Source organism: Panthera onca, chromosome D3, assembly GCF_046562875.1.
Source record: "Panthera onca isolate mPanOnc1 chromosome D3, mPanOnc1 haplotype 2, whole genome shotgun sequence".
Taxonomy (NCBI): domain Eukaryota; kingdom Metazoa; phylum Chordata; class Mammalia; order Carnivora; family Felidae; genus Panthera; species Panthera onca.
Genome location: NC_138350.1, coordinates 16,730,297 through 16,751,524, shown reverse-complemented (window position 1 = coordinate 16,751,524; position 21,228 = coordinate 16,730,297). Strand labels below are relative to the sequence as shown.

The 21,228-nt window shown below is 47.1% G+C and overlaps 1 protein-coding gene across 1 annotated transcript in view; it reads left to right on the top strand.

The window, feature by feature from the left end:
- The window catches only part of SVOP (SV2 related protein), a 79,429-nt gene extending 58,471 nt beyond the window's left edge, over positions 1 to 20,958 (top strand). The window contains exons 10-16 of the mRNA XM_060612494.3: positions 1,135 to 1,208; positions 4,491 to 4,567; positions 8,234 to 8,341; positions 11,826 to 11,937; positions 12,842 to 12,923; positions 17,786 to 17,875; positions 19,656 to 20,958. Coding sequence (XP_060468477.1) covers positions 1,135 to 1,208; positions 4,491 to 4,567; positions 8,234 to 8,341; positions 11,826 to 11,937; positions 12,842 to 12,923; positions 17,786 to 17,875; positions 19,656 to 19,862 — 750 coding nt within the window. The 3' untranslated portion in view covers positions 19,863 to 20,958. The remainder of the gene's footprint in view (positions 1 to 1,134; positions 1,209 to 4,490; positions 4,568 to 8,233; positions 8,342 to 11,825; positions 11,938 to 12,841; positions 12,924 to 17,785; positions 17,876 to 19,655) is intronic.
- The last annotated feature ends 270 nt before the right edge of the window (positions 20,959 to 21,228 follow it).

The window sequence follows — 21,228 nt, the reverse complement described above, 5'->3', positions numbered from 1 at the left end:
ATTCAAGAATATACTAAAAAATATATTTTTATTCATGAGGACGATTCACAGGGAGACTAAGCCACCTAAAACCCATAATCTTTTTTTTAAACATTTAGCATGGTTAAATAAGCAAGCGTTTCTCAAACTGCTAAGAAAAATGTTTTCGTTAAATATACCTAAGAAGAATATTATCACAGTCCTAGAATATACTCTTTTAAAAAAATTTTTTTAACATTTATTTATTATTGAGAGACAGAGACAGAGCGTGAGCATGGGAGGGGCAGAGAGAGAGGAGGAGACACAGAATCCAACCAGGCTCCAGGCTCTGAGCTGTCAGCACAGAGCCCAACGAGGGGCTTGAACTCACCAACTGCGAGATCATGACCTGAGTCTAAGTCAGACGCCCAACCAACTGAGCCACCCAGGCACCCCCTAGAATATACTCTTAAAAAGAACATTGTAGGGGTGCCTGGGTGGCTCTTGGTTTCAGCTCAGGTCATGATCTCACAGTTTGTGGGTTCAAGCCCCGTGTTGGGCTCTGTGCTGACAGCACAGAGCCTGCTTGGGATTCTCTCTCTCCTTCTGTCCCTCCTTTATGCTCTCTCTCTCTCTATTACTCATAAAAATAAATAAACTTAAAAAGAACATTGTAGAGCAAAGATTCGATAAATTAGCAAATTATATGAAATTGGCAAATGGGTCATTTAACTAATCAACCTTTGACACATTGGCTTCTGGTGAATTGATTTTCAGTACATTGATTTTTGTGATCTTGACCTAGAGCTGGCTTGGGAGGGCATTAAATGGTTGGATGCCACTTGGATTGACTGTCTGCTCCCTGGGTCCATGGCACTGCCCGAGAATCCCTGGGGGTACCAAGCCCAAGGAATCTGCTTCCCGCTACAGGGATTGCAGAATGTTTCCATCCTTGGGGAACCAAGCCTGTAGACCTTGCTGGGTCCTGGCTGGAGGGCCTCACTGGGCCGGGAGACTTTGTGCCGTGGGATCGGGTCCTGGGTTCCCGGAATCTGAGCATGTAGCCCACCAGGAGCTTCCCTCCCTGCTGTGGGTCCCCACGGTCTTAGGCTGCCGGCTGGGGCCCATACTTCTCAAGGGGAGGAGAGCAAATTGCACGTTCTTGTCTTGAAACAGGAAGACCGAGGCAGAATGAGGGACCTTTTCACGCCCCATTTTAGGTGGACGACCTTGTTGCTGTGGTTTATATGGTAAGAGCTGTTTCTTGACACCTTGATCCCCTTCATTCATGCCCTGTTTTGCTTTCTGTTTTTTTTTTTTTATTTTCATTTATTTATTTTTGGGACAGTGCGAGAGACAGAGTGCAAGCAGTGAGGGGCAGACAGAGGGAGACACAGAATCTGAAGCGGGCTCCAGGCTCTGAGCTGTCAGCCCAGAGCCCGATGCGGGGCTCGAACTCCCGAACCGTGAGATCATGACCTGAGCCGAAGTCGGACGCTTAACCGACTGAACCACCCAGGCGCCCCTTTGCTTTCTGTTTTTACGTGATGCACAGATAGCTCTTTGATCTTGGGCAGCAGTTGCAAAATAAAGTGGTTTGGGTATGACTTTCCTGATTTCTGCCTTATTCAGGTATCACCCGTGCTATTCTTTTCTTCGTCGTTTTCTTTAATTGGACTCACTTTTTACTCAGATAAATGTCCTTTTTAACTACGTTTTTCATTTTAATTCCAACACAGTTAACATGCAATGTTATGTTAGTTTCGGGTGTAGAATACAGTGATTCAACAACTGTATGCATTACTCAGTGCTCATCATGATAAGTGCACTCTTAATCCCCATCACCTATCTCACCCATCCCCCCAGCATCCTCCCCTCTGGTAAGTTCTCTATGCTTAAGAGTCTGTTTCTTGATTTGTTTCTCTGTCTCTTTCTTTTCCCTTTGCTCATTTGTGTTGTTTCTTAAATTCCACATATGGATGAAATCACATGGTATTTGCCCTCTGACTGAGATACTACGCTTAGCATTATACTCTCTCGTTCCATCCATGTCATTGCAAATGGCAAGATTTCATTCCTTTTTATGGCTGAGTGATATTCCATTGTATATATAGACCACATCTTCTTGATCCATTCATCTATTGATGGACACTTGGGCTTCTTCCATAATTTGGCTATTATAAATAATGCTGTAGGGACACCTGGGTGGCTCAGTCAGCTAAGCATCCGACTTCGGCTCAGGGCATGATCTCACGGTCCACGAGTTCAAGTCCTGCATTGGGCTCTGTGCTGCTGACAGCTCAGAGCCTGGAGCCTGTTTCAGATTTTGTGTGTCCCCGCCCCCCCCCACCCCTCCTCCGCTCACGCTCTATCTTGCTCTGTCTCTCATAAATAAATGTGAAAAATAAAAATAAAAAAACAATAAATAATGCTGTAATAAACATGGGGGGGGGCGTATATCCTTTCGAATTAGTGTTTTTGTATTCTTTGGGTAAATGCCCAATAGTGCCATAACTGGACCATAGGGTATTTCTATTTTTAATGTTTTGAGGAAACTCCATACTGTTTTCCAGAGTGGCTGCACCAGTTTGCATCCCCACCAACAGTGCACAAGCGTTCAGATAAATGTCTTTTAAAACATGAAAAAAAAAACAAAACAGCAGGCCATAGAGAGAAGGCCCTCCTCAAGAGAAATATAGTAAAAAGCAGCTAGATTGATGATTTGCCAAAGCTCTGAGTTACTGTACTTAATAGAGAGAGAGGCAGATGTTGAGGACTCATTAGCAAGTAAGTGAGACTAGGAAGCCATCAAAATACAGTTGACCTTCAACAGTGCAGAGTGGGGGCTAAAGGCACAGACCCCGAGTAGTTGAAAATCTTTTGATCCCCCCCCAAACTTCACTAATAGCCTCCTATTAACCAGAAGCCTTACTGATAACATTAACCAGAAGCCTTACTGATGAACACATATTTTGTCTGTTATATGTATTATATACTGTATTCTTAAAGTAAGCTAGAGAAAAAGTGTTATTAAAACCATCTTCAAGAGAAAATGTACTTGCAGTATTTATTGAAAAAAAAATCTCCTTATAAGTGGCCCCTGCAGTTCAAACCTGTGTTGTCCAAGGGTCAACTGTAATTGAAAGGAAAATGATAATGCCTGCTCCCTTACTCCTCTTTTCGGGCCATACTGCCTTCGGTGTACCACCAGTGGCATGGGACCCCTGTTTGGGGAACCACTGATTTGGTCAACACGTGCAGCCTTAGAACTCTCAGTCCTGATCCTGGTCTATTTTCCTTAAAACGCGGCCATTCGCGATGGCTGGATGTGGGCAGGGTGGCAGGGAGGGATTTGTGCAGAGTAATTACCTGAAAATCCACAACCAGTCAAATCTCAGCTATTCTTTGAACTCTCTACGAAATCATGTATGCAGCATGAATAGTGTGCAGAAGGGGCGTGGCTAACACTTTTCGGTGTTCTGGTGTAACCACTTATCCCTTTCCCTATGCACCTTTGAGGAGAGGTGCTAATTAGCAGGGGATCGTCCTGAAAAGTGGTCAATTGCAGGCAAGTGGAGAGGAAGGCCTTGATAATAAACAGAACTGGGCTCCAATTCTGCCCATGCATTCCTGAGAGCTGAACCAAGCATTTATTAAACACCTGCTGTATGCTCAATACAAGTGCTCAGTCTGCAGGATTTTTGAAAAGGGAGAGGAGGTGGTTGACCTAGTTAAGGGTGTCTGTCTTGTGCATGTGACTCATTTGGGCCGACGCTACCCAAATACTGAAGCAATTAATTAGAGACTATTTCTTGCACCCAATAGAAATCACTAAATTTGCTAACACATATTGTAACTCAAGGAAATTTATCACCATGGACTAATTATGACAGTTCCCACATAACTGTACTACAGGATGAGAATGTTCTGGTCCTACAGACTTGAGTGTTATGGTTCCTGGGACCATCGGGAATTCATTAACTGGGTCATTCTAATCTGAAATTTTAGGGAAGTCTGCTGACTCCACACTTGTATGGGGTACACAGCAGGTGTTTAATAAATGCTTGGTGAGTTGATTCAACTCTTAAGAGTTCAAGGGTAGAGCTGGAGCCCAGTTCTCTGTATTATCAAAGTGTTTCCCTCCTCTTCCCTCTCCACATTGACCAACTTGGCCCAGAAGCCCTGACGGATGTCAGCCATGACTGTTTTCTTCCAAATCTTGGTTCCCCAAACTTTTATTTCCTATTGCCAATTGTGAGAAACAGCCTGGTGTTCTCTGTGATGTAATACAGTTGTTGGTCTTTCAAAGGACACAGGATCACATACCTTTAACATACCGCTATGCTTTGTACCTGCCGTTTTCCTGCTCAAGGGCCCCAGGAACCGCCCCCCCCCCCAAAGCCCCAGTGTCACCCACGTCCAAAGACTGGTCCTCGCTGCTATAGACGCAAGTCCTTCCTGAGGGGTTGGGGAAAGGGGATCTTGCATTTCTCCCATCATTTCTTTACCTTTTTTTGCTTCCTTTCTGGCAGGTTTTCCAATGCGTTTTCTTACTATGGATTAGTTCTGCTCACCACTGAGCTCTTTCAGGCAGGAGATGTCTGCAGCAGTGAGTATCAAACTCCCTTTACCAGCTAACCACTCCTACCCCCACCATACACAGTCACACACACAGCCCCGCCCCTCGTTCAGCCCTTCCTGAGCCCGGCCACGCACAAACGCCAGTGACTTTGTCCCACAGACTCCAGGGAGAAAGTTCCTTCCAAATCTGAGCACAAAAGACCTGGGCTGCGGTCTCCGAGATTAGAAACCCGAACAACCTTGTCACGATAGAAGGGACATTATAGCAGAGTCACCGCTTATGTCACGCAAAGGGCTCGATGAAGTACGACACTGAGTTTGATGGCTGTGACCCTGTGCGGTAATTCTCACGTGCGTGTGAAGTCGGAGGACCGGGTAGGATCTCAACCCTGGCCACACAACGGAATCACCTGGGGCCAGTTAAACGATGCCCGGGTCGATTCACTCAGCATCTCCGGACCCGGGCGTTAGTGGCTTTTAAAAGCTCCCCCCGGCGATTCTCTTGTGCAGCTGGAGGTGGGAGCCACCGGACAAAAGGAACAGGCAGAAAGCAAAGACTATATGCACATGTCTGGGATTTCAAACAATTCTATCTTTAAAAATAGGTTCCTAGCATTGAGCCCAGGGTGGAGGATAAAGGGATCAGGTTCTCACTTGTCTGTAGGATTTACCTGGTTATCTTTTTCATAGTAAGCCTCTATAAGCTTAGTTAATAGTTTGGTTTATTGGTGTAAGTGAGGATTTAATGAGTTGGTGGCTCAGTCGCAGGTTTGGGATTTGGTTATTGACTACAGATCACATGCCCCCAACAGTGGACCTGCTTAAGCAAAACAGAGGAGGATCCAGGGGAATGCTACAAAGCAGGGGTTGGCAAACTTTTTGCAGAAAGGGCCAGCTAGTCAATATTTTAGGCTTTGTGGGCCATACAAAGAAGGAAAAAAGCTGTGGTCAATTGGTTAACGAACAAGCATTGCTCGTGTTCCGATAAAACCTTATTCATGAATGTGAATTTGGGGCATCCAGAAGGCTCAGCCAGTGGAGCATCCGACTCTTGATTTCGGCTCAGGTCGTGAGCCCAGGGTCATGGCATTGAGCCCTGCATCGGGCTCCTTGCTGAGCATGGAGCCTGCTTGGGATTCTCTCTCCTTCTGTCCCTTTCCTCCCGCTCACGTGCTCTCGTTCTCTCTCTTTCCCTAAAATAAAAAAAAGTTTAATGAGTACGAATTTGGACTTCATATCATTTTGATGTCATGAAGTGTTATTCGTCTTTGGATTTTTAAAAATCACTTAAAAATGCAGGGGCACCTGCGTGGCTCAGTCGGTTAAGCGTCCAACTCTTGGTTTCTACTCAGGTCATGATCTTGTGGTTTTGTGAGTTCAGGCCCCGCATCCAGCTCTGCACTGGCTGCAAGGAGCCTGCTTGGGATTCTCGCTCCCTGCCCCACCCCCGCTCTTGCTGTCTCTGTCTCTTTCAAAATAAATAAATAAACTTAACAAAAAAATTTTTTAATGTAAAAACCATTCTTAGCACGCAGGCCAGGCAGAAACAAACTGGAGACCAGATTTGGCTTCAGGTGATAGTTTGCCAGCTCCTGTTAAAAGCTGTCTCTTGGGATGCCTGGGTGGCTCTGTCGGTTAAGCATCCAGCTTCGGGTCAGGTCATGATCTCATGGCTTGTGATCTCACGACTCATGAGTTCAAGTCCCACATCGGGCTCCGTGCTGACAGCTCGGAGCCTGGAGCCTGCTTCAGATTCTGTACCTCCCTCTCGCTCTCTGCCCCTCCCCCACTCGTGCTCTCTCTGTCTTTCCAAAATGAACATTAAAAAAAAAAAAGCCCTTTCTTCTACCTGGGCAGGAGAAGTGATACCGTGGAACAAGCCCACGGCTGGAAATCAGGGAGCCTGGGTTCCAGCACTAAGTAGCTGTGTGATCTTGGACAAGTCATTTATTCAATATTTTCTATAAGCCAGGTACTGATCTAGGTGTTAGGGTACATCAGTGACCACAAAAGACAAATATCCCTACCCTGTGAGCTCATGTTTTGGTGGGGAGAGAGAAAGAGAGAGAATAGCTTAATAAGTGAGGCAATGACATAGTGTGTTAGAAGGTGATGGCTTGAAGAAAAAAATTTTAAGAAAAGGTAAAGTCATGCCTCTCATACAAATATATAATGACCGCATGTCAGAGATTTTAACTCATCGGTTAATGAATGAATTAGTTAAGAACTGTGAAAAGTCTGAGGATTTACCTATTTTCCAGCTAACAGGTTAGGCGTGCACAGCTTCCACAGATGCCTGCAAAAGACACAACACTCCTGGATCAGAGACAAAGGACTTTGCTACTCACAGTAATAGCAGTAGCTGGAGTATCAGCATTTCTTACACCAGTGAGGAGCTCCCACTCCCACAGGGTGATGTGAAGAGAGGAGGTCACACCTGCAAGAGCAGTGGGTTATGTTACAAGAGAGGATCTCTGAGCTTAGGGCACCCAGCTCTCTTACACTGGATGCTAAGCCTGCCTGCTCTTGCCCTGTGGGGAGACACTAGACCGTTGAAGGCCATAAGCAAACCTGTTCCTTACTCCAAAGGTAGACGCTCCCTGTCAAGGCTGTTGGTTAAACCAAGGTCCTTGAAAAGATAGTCCAGAGCAAAGAAAGTCAGTGCCTCTGCTTATAAACCATACAGAGATGTGAGCATCCATGGAGAATTGTCTACTAACACCGGAGGTCTACTAACACCCCAAGAGGTTACAACTTGTTCAAAGGAGAGTTCAAAAGATACATGTATATAGGCAATCAGAAATGCAGAAATGGCTTTACAGTTAGAGGCACAACTTGTCAGTATGCATAAGGCAGTAATCAATTGCATCACCAGACACAATTTGCATTTTGATGAACTAGAAGCATTTGCATCAATACCAATATTCTATAATGCGCATAGCTCAAAGATAACGAAAAGCAGGACGACCTATAAGGGTACGCTAGACAAAACATTTTGCCCATTTCAAAATCTTTCACGCTGTTTGTTAACAAATGTATAGGAAAAGGAGACAGTCAAGCAGGGCAAGGGAGGTCAGGAGGGCGGGGCAGAGCAAGGGGCAGTGGGTATGTTGAAGTTTTAAATGGGGGTGCTCAGGGTGACCTCCATGAGATGAGATTTAAAAAGATATAAAGGATGTGAGGAAATTAGTCATGGGATCTATAAAGAGCATCCCGGAAGAGGCGACAGCCAGTGCAAAAGTCCTGACGCAGGAGTATTGAAGGAAGAGCAAGGATACCAGTGTGGCTCGAGTACAGTGAGCAGAGCAAGGGAGAGAGAGAAGGTGAGATCAAGGAAGTCATGAGGGCCAGGTAATATTGGTGGGGATCATCGAGGCCACCCTGGAGTCTGCCACAAACGCACCTAGTGTGTGCCATTTCTGGGCTAAGCGCCCTCATATGCACAGCCTGCTTTCATTCTCCCCCCCACCTTGCCCAGTGGTTTCATTAGCTCCAGTTGTGTGAAGAAACTGAGGCTCAGAGAGATAAAGCGCTGCTGGTTGGGATTCGAACCTGAGTCTGTCGGACCCCAGAGCCTGGGCTCTTTCCACGGTGTCTCGGCTGAATCGTACCCAGGGAAGGAGGTGTGGGGGCAGGAGGGCGTGATTCAAGTTTCCGAGAATGGCTCTTTTTTCTCCTGTCTCCCACCTTCCAGTCTCTAGCCAGAAGAAGGCGGTAGAAGCAAAATGCAGCCTGGCCTGTGAGTACCTGAGTGAGGAGGATTACATGGATCTGCTGTGGACCACGCTCTCCGAGTTTCCAGGTGAGGGAGCTGTGGGCGGTGGGGGCGGGGGCAGGGGGCCGCTGTGGATCTGGTGGCTCCCCCTGGTGCTGCTGCCTGGGAGAAAATCCCCTTTCTAGGGGAGCTGGAGATTAGTTTTTCAACCCTTAGCTGCAAGTTGTCAAGAACTGTAAAGGCTGCTCTCACTGAAGGCTAACAAATGAAGCCGCCCGTGTCACGCTCCCTGGCAGAAGACATGAGACTCCTGGGTCAGAGACAAAAGACTGTTACCCGTGGCACAGCGAACAACATGAACAGCGTACTAGTGTCAGCTCCCCTTGCTCTCAAGTCCCACAGGGATGATGAGGGAGGGTCCAAGTGGATGCTACACACGCAATGGAGTAATGGGTGTAGCTGCTGTGCTCTGACTCTCGTCCTTTGATGAGAACCCGCTCACTCAAGTGTGCACAAAAGCTGATAATGGATGATGGTTGCTACTTAAGGAATTACCTGAGCATTCCCTACCATGTCGTGAGTGATCTTAGTCCCTATATTCTTGACTCTGTGTTCCACAGTTTTCCTTGGCTTCCCAATATCTTCCTCAGTCCCTTTTTCACTTTGCTTACCTAAGGAATCCCAAGCTTAGGGAACCCAAATCTTTTATAATGGGCTGCCAGAAACTTGTCCAGCTTTTGATCTAGAGAGATGCGTCATCTTTATGGACAGTAAAACAGGCTTGCTCTTTGCTCTGGAAGGAGACGGTATCTCTATCTTCGCAAGGCTGTTGGCTATCCAAACAGAACAAAGGGCAGCCAGTACACAAAAATATAAGAGATCCATGGAGAATTGTCCCCCATCAGCACTCACACTGGAAGGACTAGTGGGGAGTCAAAAAATCCAAACCTGCACGTAAAGTGAAGGTAATTTATCTTTTTCCTTTAAAAAACGAGTAATTATTACAACAAGAGTATCTGGTATTTATTGAATGCTTACTTTATGTATGTCAGGCTCTATGCTAAATGTTTTCTAGATACGTCTCATTTAGTCTTTTTGAAAATTTAGTTATTGAAATTCAAGTTAGTTAACATACAGTGTAGTATTGGCTTCAAGAGAACCCTTTGATTCATCACTTACATATGACACCCAGTGCTCAGCCCAACAAGTGCCCTCCTTAATGCCCTCACCCATTTAGCCCATCCTCCCACCTACCTCCCCTCCAGCAACCCTCAGTTTGTTCTCTGTATTTAAGAGTCTCTTATGGCTTTCTTCCCTCTCCGTTTTTATCTTATTTTTCCTTCCCTTCCCCTATGTTCATCTGTTTTATTTCTTAGATACCACAGCTGAGTGAAATCATATGATATATGTCTTTCTCTGACTTCTTTCGCTTAGCATAATACACTCTAGTTCCATCCATGTTGTTGCCAATGGCAAGATTTCATTCTTTTTGATTGCTGACTAATATTCCGGTGTGTGTGTGTGTGTGTGTGTGTGTGTGTGTGTGTGTGTATACCTGTCACACACACACACACACACACACACACACACACACCTCACATCTTCTTTATCCATTCCTCAGCTGATGGGCATTTAGGCTCTTTCCATAATTTGGCTATTGTTGATAGCACTGCTACAAACATTGGGGTGCATGTATGCCTTTGAATCAGCATTTTTGTATCCTGTGGATAAATACTTAGTAGTGCAATTATAGTAGGGTGGTTCTATTTTTAATTTTTTGAGGAACCTCCATACTGTTTTCCAGAGTGGCTGCACCAGCTTGCATACGCACCAACAGTGCCAAAGTGTTCCCCTGTCTCCACGTCCTCGGCAACATCTGTCGTTGCCTGAGTTGTTAATGTCAGCCATTCTGACAGGTGTGAGGTGGTATCTCATTGTGGTTTTGATTTGTGTTTCCCTGATGTTGAGTGACGTTGAGCATTCTTTCACGTGTCGGTTGGCCGTCTGGATGTCTTCCTTGGAGAAGTGTCTGTTCATGTCTTTTGCCCATTTCTTCCCTGGATTATTTGTCTTTTGGGTGGTGAGTTCGATAAGTTCTTTGTAGATTTTGGATACTAACCCTTTATCTGATAATGTCATCTAGTCTTATGAAGTAGCACAGTTATTCCCATTTTACACCTGAAGAAACTGAGGCTCAGAGAGGTGTAGCAAAAACTGTCCCTGGCAACTTGCAGCTGCCAATATCTGCATCTCTGTGCCTGAGGGCTATCTCAGGAGGAATGGAAAGCTTCAGTATCTAAAAGCAAACAAACAAGGTGGCTGGAAGTGTCAGGGAGTTAACACCTGGGAGCTGCTTTCAAATGGTAATTGCAGGAGTTGGTGGTGTATAAATACCCCAGCTTCCTCGCCCATCAGGCAGGAGAATTCTAAAAAGGATATTCCATACTGGCTCCCAGAGCCCCCCAGTGGAATTCGGTAGAAATGACCCACAGTGGTAACTTGGCTTGACATGCACTCTTGCCTTCCCTTCCGCATCTTACTTTCCCACCCTCCTATTGGTTCTTCTTTGGGTTGCCTCTCAACTAAACACTTGTACCTGGGCCCTTGTCCCAGGATCTGCTTCTAGGAAAACCCAGCTAAGACGCTAAGTGTCCCACACCCGGCAGGGCTAAGCGCTGTGGTCCCACCCCAGAGCCCACAGTCTTCACTCATTACTACGCCATCCATCTATCTTCCAAAAGCCTTCCCGCAAATAGCTCACAGTAAGAGTAGGGACTCAGAGTTAGACACCACGTTGCCAATAACCGTTTCCATGACTTCATGCACTCACCATGATTTTTCATGATTTCCATGGTATTGCCTTTCTGAAACTCAGAACAAATTCTTACTTATTACATTTACGATTTGTTGTTTCTGTTCACTGGCGTATCCCAAGCTCCTAGCACAACAGTTCCTAACACAAAGATAGGCGTTTAATTTTTTAATGAATAAGTGTGGGAAGTGGGGCTATTGCGAGCATTTATTTTGGGGGGTTGTTTTGATGATGAAGCAAGATAACAGCTGTAAAAGTGCTGAGCCCACATTTAACAGTTATTATTAATAATAAGCACCACGCTGTACTGTCTCTACTGAGGTTAGGGAATCTTATTTTTATTTAGTCCCATTTTGCAGGTGAAGTAACTGAGGCCCTGAGAACGCAAGGGACTAACGTTCACTCACATGGTCATTGGCAGGATTCAATGCCTCCAGGGCTGTTGGACTGAGGGCCTCAGTTCCCCACTGGCTGTTGGCCAGAGGCCACTTTTCGCTCCTCGCCAGGTAGCCTTCTCCATGAAGACCAGCACCTAAGAAGAGTCAGGGGGCGAGAGAATGCCAGCAGAACAGAAGCTGCAGTCTTTTATAACCTCATCTCAGAAGTGACATCCCAATGCTTTTCTATATTCTAGTCATTGGAAGCGACTCGCTGGGTCCGGCACACTCTCAAGGGTAGCGATTATACGGGGTGTGAATACCAGGGGGTGTTGGGAGCCATATTGGAAGCTGCCTGCCATGGTGCCCTGCTGTCTTCCAGGTGTCCTTGTGACTCTGTGGATTATTGACCGCCTGGGCCGCAAGAAGACCATGGCCCTGTGCTTCGTCATCTTCTCCCTGTGCAGCCTCCTGCTGTTTATCTGTGTCGGAAGGTGGGTCGTGAAACCCCCTCTCTCTGGCCAGCAGGCACACTTCTCAGGGCATGGTCAGTGGCTCTTTGGGTCTGTAAGCTGTGGACTGTACTCCTGGTGGTCATCTGCGAGATCCCTCCCCAGCCCCTCTCTAGGACTCTTGACTCTTGACCACAGGATCGGGTTCATATTTGCGCCTCTGATGGGGTTAAGGGTGGGAGGGCACTTTGGTTCAGGTTTCGCCCCAACACTGTCACTTTTAGACTTTTGACATTGTCCACCAGTGAGATCACGCATACAGCTCTTTATGTATGGGTTAAAAGCATTCCTTTGTTCAGTGGAAATACTTCAAGGTCCTGGTTTATAATCCCCTTTTGGCGTTTCTCCATTTTTCCATCAAGAGCCTCAAAATATGGAAGTGGCTTGTGCCTCTCTTGCTCTCGGAGAGGCCCCAGACCATACCTGATGAATTTGTGGAAGGCCTGGAGAGGAAGCTTAGACCCTGACATGGGGGTGTTCTTAGACATTTATGGGAACAATGGAACAGAAGGTCGGGGGTCAGGATTATCCTAAAAATACTGAACAGAAGTTTACTTTCACTGGCTCAGCTGGCACCTGACTCAATTCCTGCCCCTACAAGGTTCCATCTGGATTTTCAAGTGGTTTATATCACTTCTCTCTGACCTTGCCCCCAACCTGGACTCCACAGATGTTTGCAGCTCTTACCCTGGACTTCGGAGAAAGACAAAATTTATAAAGGCAGGCCTTCAGAGATGGCACTGGGATTGTGTGCCTGTGTGGATTGGGTGAGGGTGGGCTTTGCCCATTTCTAGGGTATAAATTCTGCCTGGGCAGATAGGACTTTGCTGAAACAAGTCAACAGAAGAAAGTACCTGCTCATCAACTTTTTTATTTCTCTCCCTAGAAATATGCTCACTCTGTTACTCTTCATTGCAAGAGCGTTTATTTCTGGAGGCTTCCAGGCAGCCTATGTTTACACACCTGAGGTAGGAGAGGTGTCTGGGAGCAGCCGGGTCGGGGAGGGAAGGAGCTCTGCTTTCAGAAATATCCCGCCTGGGATCCTCAGCATGAGATTTATCCTTGGGCTTGGGTCTGTCTGGGTGGGAACAGTGAAGCTCTTCATTATTTCAGGCTATCTTCCCGTCTTTTTTTTTTTTTTTTTTTTTTTTTTTTTGCTTTTTGCTTATGAAAGCTAATGTTCAAGGTAAAAGTTCTGAATGGTAGTGAACCGTATAAAACCAAAAATTAAAGGGCCCTACATTCCCCCTTCCTAGACACAACCTTTTTGAATAGTTCAGTTTTTTTTTAAATTTTTTTTAACGTTTATTTATTTTTGAGACAGAGAGAGACAAAGCATGAACGGGGGAGGGGCAGAGAGAGAGGGAGACACAGAATCGGAAGCAGGCTCCAGGCTCTGAGCCATCAGCCCAGAGCCCAACGCGGGGCTCGAACTCACGGACTGCGAGATCGTGACCTGAGCTGAAGTCGGACGCTCAACCGACTGAGCCACCCAGGCGCCCCTTGAATAGTTCAGTTTTTTTCAAAGCATACACTAATTTATGTTAGTGGGTGTACCAGATTGGGTAAGCGAGCAACTGGGAAGAGTTTTAATACAGAAGCTAATTACAGTGGTGAGGGACAAGGCTGAGGGAAACATGAACGTGACATAGCAGTGCCCCCGAGCTTGCAGTGGGGCGAAGGTGGCTGGGGACTCTGCCGCCACCCAGAGTCGGTGGGATGTTGAGAGGGGAGTGTTCCAGGGTCCCAGGAGAGAGCTGCGTGGAGAGAAGTTGTGACCTTCAGCTGAGGGACGCACGGGACTGAGGCAGCCTGGAGGGGAAGATCAGGAGAATAAATACCCCGACCTCTCTCTTCTACCCCCTTCCATCTCCCGCTGGGGTTGCCCATTGGCTGAGCCTAACCAGAAGCCAGAAGGCCAGGGAACCCTTGGTGGTCCACATCGGCCAGCCCCAGGGCAGAGAATGAGGTGGGGAAATTCGGAGGGAAAGATGAAAGACTATGAGCCCAGGACATAGGAATCTACTTTGTTCTTTTTAACAGTTACTAATCTTTACTATATATTCAATATTTACTACGTATAGTATATCCTGTATACAATATACTAATATATACCACATATTACATACTATACTATATGGTGTATGTATAATATATATATATTTTTATACCTCCCTTTACTGTATTGTGTAGTATATAACTATATATTATATACTGCATTTTTTATACTATAAATACTATATATATTATATACTATACAATATAGTATATATACATATTTTTTATCCCTCCCTTTACTATACTGTGTAGTATATAACTATATATTACATACTCTTTTATTATACTATAAATACTATATATATTATATACTATGCTATATAGTATATATACATATTTTTTTTTTAACATTTATTTATTTTTGAGACAGAGAGAGACAGAGCATGAATGGGGGAGGGTCAGAGAGAGGGAGACACAAAATCTGAAACAGGCTCCAGGCTCTGAGCTGTCAGCACAGAGCCTGACGCGGGGCTTGAACTCACGGACCGCGAGATCATGACCTGAGCCGAAGTCGGCCGCTTAACCGACTGAGCCACCCAGGCGCCCCTATATATACATATTTTTATCCCTCCTTTTACTATACTGTGTATTATATAGCTATATATTATATACTGCATTTTATTATACTATAAATACTATGTAGATTATATATTATACTATATAGTATATATATATATATATATATATATTTTTTATACCTCCCTTTACTATACTGTGTCGTATATAACTATATTATATACTCTATTTTATTATACTATAAATACTATGTATATTATATACTATGCTATATAGTATGTATACTTTATATTATATACTATACTTTATTATACTCTATGGTTTATACATGCATATATATTATATACTTTATAGTACAGACAAATCATAATTTTTTAAAGAGTTTATTTATTTATTTATTTAGAGAGAGAGAGAGAGTGGGGGGTGTCAGTGCAGAGCCTGATAAGGGGCTCGAGCTCACAAGCCATGCGATGATCATGGCCTGAGCTGAAGTCGGACGCTTAGCCGACTGAACCACCCAGGCACCCTGGACAAGTCATAAGTTGATAACAATTCTACAGATATTTGGCTTGTTTTCCAACTTTTCACTATCACAGACAGTGCTGAGGTAAACAGCTTTATATAGTCTTGGGCACACGTATCCTTCCTGTAGAATAAATGCCAAGATATGGAATTGTTGAGTGAAAGCCTATCAACGTTACAAACATTGAGATGAGTTGAAAAATCACTTTCTAAAATGTTGTACAAGTTTGCGCTCCACACAACAGCATCTCAGCGTGTCTCAGTTTCCCACACTCAGGGATTATGGGTTGTTTATTTTATATCTATTGTATTTTATTTCATCTTATTTTTTCAAAGTTTAGTTAAGAGAGACTGAGACAGTGTGGGGGGGTGGGGGGCAGGCAGAGAGAGAGGAGACAGAGAATCCAAAGCAGGTCTGAGCTGCAAGCGCTGGGCCCGATGCGGGGCTTGAACTCACGAAACCGTGAGATGGTGACCTGAGCCGAAATCACGAGTCAGGTGCTTAACCACCTGAATCACCCCGGTGCCCCTAGTTCATCTTACTTTAGATAGAAGCAAAGGGAGAAGGAGAATATTATATACCAGATACTGTGCCAGGGGAAAGAGGGTGTCTGGATTAGCCCTCATTCCCGCAGCACCCCGGAGCCCTCGCTCTGAGTCATCGTCCTCACCCTGCTCCAATCCTGCCTCCTCCAAGAAGCCCTCCCAGATCTCCCCCTCCCCTGACTTCCTCGTGCATTCAGTGTCTGTGCCCCTCTTCTAATACTATGTCTGTCGATCTCGTTTGAATGGTAAACTGTGGAACATCCGCCGGGGAATACAGTTACGGCAGTTAATGATGAGGTGGTTATGAGCAGTTAAGAACGAGGTAGGTATCTATATACGATGTCAAGAAGATTTCAAGACATAGCGCTGAATGGATAAAGCAAGCTGCAGAATGATACGCTATGATACCGTTTATATTTTAAAAACGATGCTGTGTATTTTGTATACACATATTTTTTAACGCACCTGGGTGGATACATTCCACACCTTATTAATAGTTAGAACCTCTGGGGAGTATTACAACCTAGGAGAGGTTGTAGATCCAAGGACGGCCGGGTGATTTCATTTTTGACAAGGGGAATGTATTTATATGTTGCTTGTGTCGTTGGGTGAATTAAAATATCCTCTGTAGGGGTGCCTGGGTGGCTCAGTGGGTTAAGCGTCAGACTCTTGGTTTCAGCTCCGGTCGTGATCTCACGGTTTGTGAGTTCAAGCCCCCCGCATCAGGCTCTGTACCGATAGCTACAGAGCCTGCTTGGCTGTCTCTCTCTCTGCCCTTCCCCTGTGGACTCACTCTCTTTCTCTCTCTCTCTCTCTCTCTCTCTCAAAATAAATAAATAAACACTAAAAAATAGAAAAAAAAAAATATCACAGGTAAATGCATATGGTATACACTCAAAAACTTTGCTGAGCGAATAAATAAATGAACGAACGTAGATGTGTATACGGTCATAGAAAAACCTGGAAGGATATACATTCAAACGTGACAACGGTTATCTCTGAGTTTTGGGATCATGCGTGAATTTTATTTTTCCCTTCACATTCTTCATTCTTCCCGAGCTTCTGCACAGAGCATTGGAGTTGTTAGAGGCACGCTAGCTGCTGTAACAAATAACTCCTCAAAGGGAATGTATTGACCCAACAGCAGTTCCTCACTAATGAAACAGTCCAACACGGTGTTCCAGGTTGGTGGACAGCCTCCATTTCCACAGTGATTCAGGGACCCAAGTTCTTTGCATCTTGCAACTTCATCCAGTAATGATGAACCAAGGGTGATTTTGCCCCCCAGCGGCCATTTGCAATGTCTGCAGATACGTTGGGTTGTTACAACTCAGGAGAGCCGTGCAGAAGGTTCTCCTGCATCTAGCGGGTAGGGGGCAGGGATGCTGCTAAACATCCGTCAACTTCATCCAGTAATGATGAACCAAGGGTGATTTTGCCCCCCAGCGGCCATTTGCAATGTCTGCAGATACGTTGGGTTGTTACAACTCAGGAGAGCCGTGCAGAAGGTTCTCCTGCATCTAGCGGGTAGGGGGCAGGGATGCTGCTAAACATCCGCCGATGCCCAGGACGGCCCCTCACCACAAAGAATGACCCACCCCCAAAGGGCCACAGTGCCAAGGTTGAAAAATCCTGCCCCAGGGCCTTGGAGTCCTCCTTCCAGCCAGCGGACTGGGGAAGGGAGTGGAGAAGACACTGCCTTGGTCTGGAAGATGCACAGTCACTTCTCACTTTGCCCGAGGGAGAGCTAGGCACGGGGCCACTCTGGGTACGAATTGAAAAACCGTGTAAGCATTTCAACCTCTGTCTCAATGAAATGCCTTGAAAGGCTGGGGCCAGTGCCGCAGGGTGAACTAATGAAAAGAGGCGGGAGAACAGTATCTGGATGCAGAATGGGGAGTGGTTCCTGGCGGAGTCTTTGGAGGCCAGCCACCCTGGGCACCGAGGACCCCTAACTGGGTTCCCACCCACAGCTTGGCCTCTCGCCCTCCTTCTCCATTGAACCTCCTATCCCCTTTGAGATAAGAACCCCCACCTGGTCTCCCACCCCTCGATGGGGTCACCAACACCCGAGTGATCCACGCTAGCTCCGGGCCCGCGGGCGTCAGTCCTATCACTCCTGAGCCAGAGTGGGGCCGGGGGGAGGATCCTGCGTTTTCTCAAGCCCGCATCCATGGCTGTGTTTCAGGTCTACCCCACGGCAACTCGAGCGCTCGGCCTGGGCACCTGCAGTGGCATGGCGAGAGTGGGTGCTCTCATTACTCCGTTCATTGCTCAGGTAGGTGTCCCCTCCAAATCCGGGGCTGGGGGAGGTGGGGAGGGGCGCAAAAGCCAGAGCACAGAAAGCAGTTACACCACGTTCAGACGTCTGCAGAACCTTCCGTGCGCATCATCTTCTTTTACCCTAACAGCCCATCCTATGAAAGGAACAGTGTTGCTTGCAAATGAGCAAACGGGCTCAGAAAGGCATGCGACTTGCTCAAGGTCACACGGCTGGGAAGCAGAGAAGCTGGGACTCAAACCCAAGTCTTTCCTATGCAGAAGACCTGGGGTGTGTGTGTGGGGGGGGGGGGGGGCGCCATCTGATTGGGCCAAAAACAAATTGGATGAAAACAAGTAAGAGGAAAACAAACTGTTGAAGACAACATGATTTAGTGGGAAACAGATGTCCCTGGCCATGGTTTCGGAGTTGGGATAATGAGGTGTTTTTGCAGAATTTTGCAGCCCCTTGTGTGTCTTGAAGCATTTCTATCCGTTTTTAGGGATCTTATTTTGAAGTTGTTTTGCTTTTTTTAATAGCCTTTATCGCCTTTTTTTTTTTTTTTTTTTCCCCAAGGTACAAGTCTCATAACGTAAAACGAACCATTTTGAAGTGAACAGTTCAGGGGCGCCTGGCTGGCTCAGTGGGAAGAGCGTGCGACTCTTGAGCTCAGGGTCCTGAGTTCAAGCCCCACATTGGGTGTAGAGAGTACTTAAAGAAATAAAGTCTAAAAAATTAAAGTGAACAAGTCAGTGACATTTAGCACATTCACAGTGCTGTGCAACCACCACCCCTATCTAGTTCCAAAACATTGTCATCAAATAAAAGTCCATACCCCCCCCAGAAAAGTCATTAGACAGTTACCCCCTTTTTCCCCCTCTTCCCTTGCCGACCCCAAGGTGCATTTTTTTAAGTTTATTTATTTGGAGAGAGAGAGAGAGTGCAAGAGCAAGGGAAGGCCAGAGAGAGAGAGAGAGAGAGAGAATCCCAAGCAGGGTTTGCACTGTCAGCACAGAGCCTGATACGGGGCTCGAACCCACGGACCGTGAGATCGTGAGCTGAGCCGAAGTCGGAGCCTAACCGACTGAGCCACCCAGGGGCTCCCAAGGTGCATTTTTTTTTTTTTAAAAGGAAGCTCTACACCCAACACGGGGCTTGAACTCGTGACCCGAAGATTAAGAGTCGCGTGTTCTACAGACTGAGCCAGTCAGATGCCCCTGTGTGTTGTCTGTATGTACCTATTCTGGATTTTTCACATAAATAGAATTCCGCCACGTGTTTCAGCCAAGTAGCTCTGTTCTGGGCTGTTGTGTCTGGCCATTGTATGTCCCCACTACCTACTGTTTGTTGGGAGCTGGCCACGCGCCTGCAGGGGACCGAGTCGCCTTGGGGTTTCCTCTCACTGGGAGGGGGTTACTGCCCTTACCCCTCTGGCAGATGAGCAAATGAGGCTGGGCTCTGCTGTTAATCTAGAAAGTCAGCAGAGCTCCTGCTCTGAGAGAGAGTGTCGTTTCAAGGAATACAGACCTTAGAGCCTGATGGGGATAGAGCTCAAATCCCAGCCCCGTCCTGAGTATCTGTGAGAACTCGAGTATGCCACTTACTTACCCCTCTTTGAGGCTCAGTTTTTCCCCTCTGCAAAATGGGGACACGTGCCTCTCTCTGTCATGAGGACTCCATGGGATCAGTGCAGAGAGCGCTTACAAGAGGGCCTGGAGTCATCAGTACCTACCGAAGGGTCGGTGGCATCTGTGACTCAGGAGGGACGCCCTCACCGGCACGTGTCTCCCTCCCCCAGGTCATGCTGGAATCTTCCGTGTACCTGACGCTGGCAGTTTACAGTGGCTGCTGCCTCCTGGCCGCCCTGGCCTCCTGCTTTTTGCCCATCGAGACCAAAGGCCGCGGACTGCAGGAGTCCAGCCACCGGGAGTGGGGCCAGGAGATGGTCGGTCGAGGGGCGCACGGCACAGGCATCACCAGGTCGAACTCTGGCTCTCAGGAGTAGTGACCGATGCAGGGCTGAGCTGGTCTTTGGGGCTGTAGAAGGCAGGGGGCTGGTGGAACCCAGTTGGGGCACCGACCGTCACTGCCGACATCCAGAACTTACCCGGGGGGACAACCTGGACCAACAGGGTTTTGTGTCTTGACTCTGTTTGCTCATATTCATCGAGATGAATGGGGAGCATTCCATTCATTCCACACCTGGGAATGGGGAGGCATTTGCTCTGGGGGGTTCTCTGTGTGTGGGGGGGAGGTTTGTCAATAACCTGTGGACCTGCATGGGAAAACTGCCACGTGAGGAGTGGCCGGTGTTCCCGAAGGCCAACCGGGCGCCACCCGGAGTCAGCCAGTCGCACCCTTGGTGAACAATAGCCAACAAATCTCTGTAGATACAGTCCAGGCCCAGAGCCCCGTTAAGACCTGCCACCCAGGGAGTCAACACCTGCCATCCACCAACAGTACCTGTTCAGTAGGTTCTCCTACACCCCCAGCCCCAGGCTTTCTTCTCTGAAATCGTGGGTGACCCAGATGTGGCTTGAACAGCTTTTTCCTGGGTCTGAGAGATGCTCTCTCAGAAGGGGCTCCTCGGTTTGCCTCCCCATGGCCTGCCTAGTGGACACTCTGGCAGATGGACGTGCATTTGAACTTGAGCCACGTGTCCCCTCCTGGCCCCTCTGGGGCTGCTCTGGGCACATGACCAAGGGGACAGCTGGGCTTAACCCAGATGATACCCCCAGAAAGCTGTCGTCCTCTCCCGCCCCCAGGAATTGGGGACTGAGGCCAGAGGAGGTGAGGATAAAGCCCAAGGCCAAAGCAGGGGCCTCCCCTTCGGAAGCAACGAAGGCCATGCTGGGGGCTTCTTTTCTGACCCCCTTCGTCGATCAGGCTGGTTGGTGACTCTTGGAGAAAGAAAACAGTTGACTCAGGTTTCCGTACTTTGGAGCTGGAGGGTGGGTACATGGCTAAATGGGCAGAAAATGAAGGGATGCTACATCACCCACTCACTCCCATTGGGATCAGGGAACCAGGAATCCTTCCTCCCTGGTTTCTTCCTTTCCGCTCTCAAGGGCTGGCTTGGTCTTTACATACAGGTAGCTCCTGGGGTCCCAGCCCTAGTTCTCTGCCACCAGTGGGGAGGAACGGGAGGGCCCAGACGTGTGACGTGTACATTTTCAAAGGAAGAGAAGAGCACTCGGTTGGGTTTGGGGTTGGCCTCTGGAGGAAGGGCTGACCCCGTGTCTCAGCAGACAGCATCCGCCTCCAGGATTTGGTTTACATGAGCCCCTTCCCCATCATGAGGGCAGGGAAGCCAGAGGAGGAGGGAGGAAGCTGCTGGATCCCATCAAAGGCCAGAGAAGACTGACCTTCTG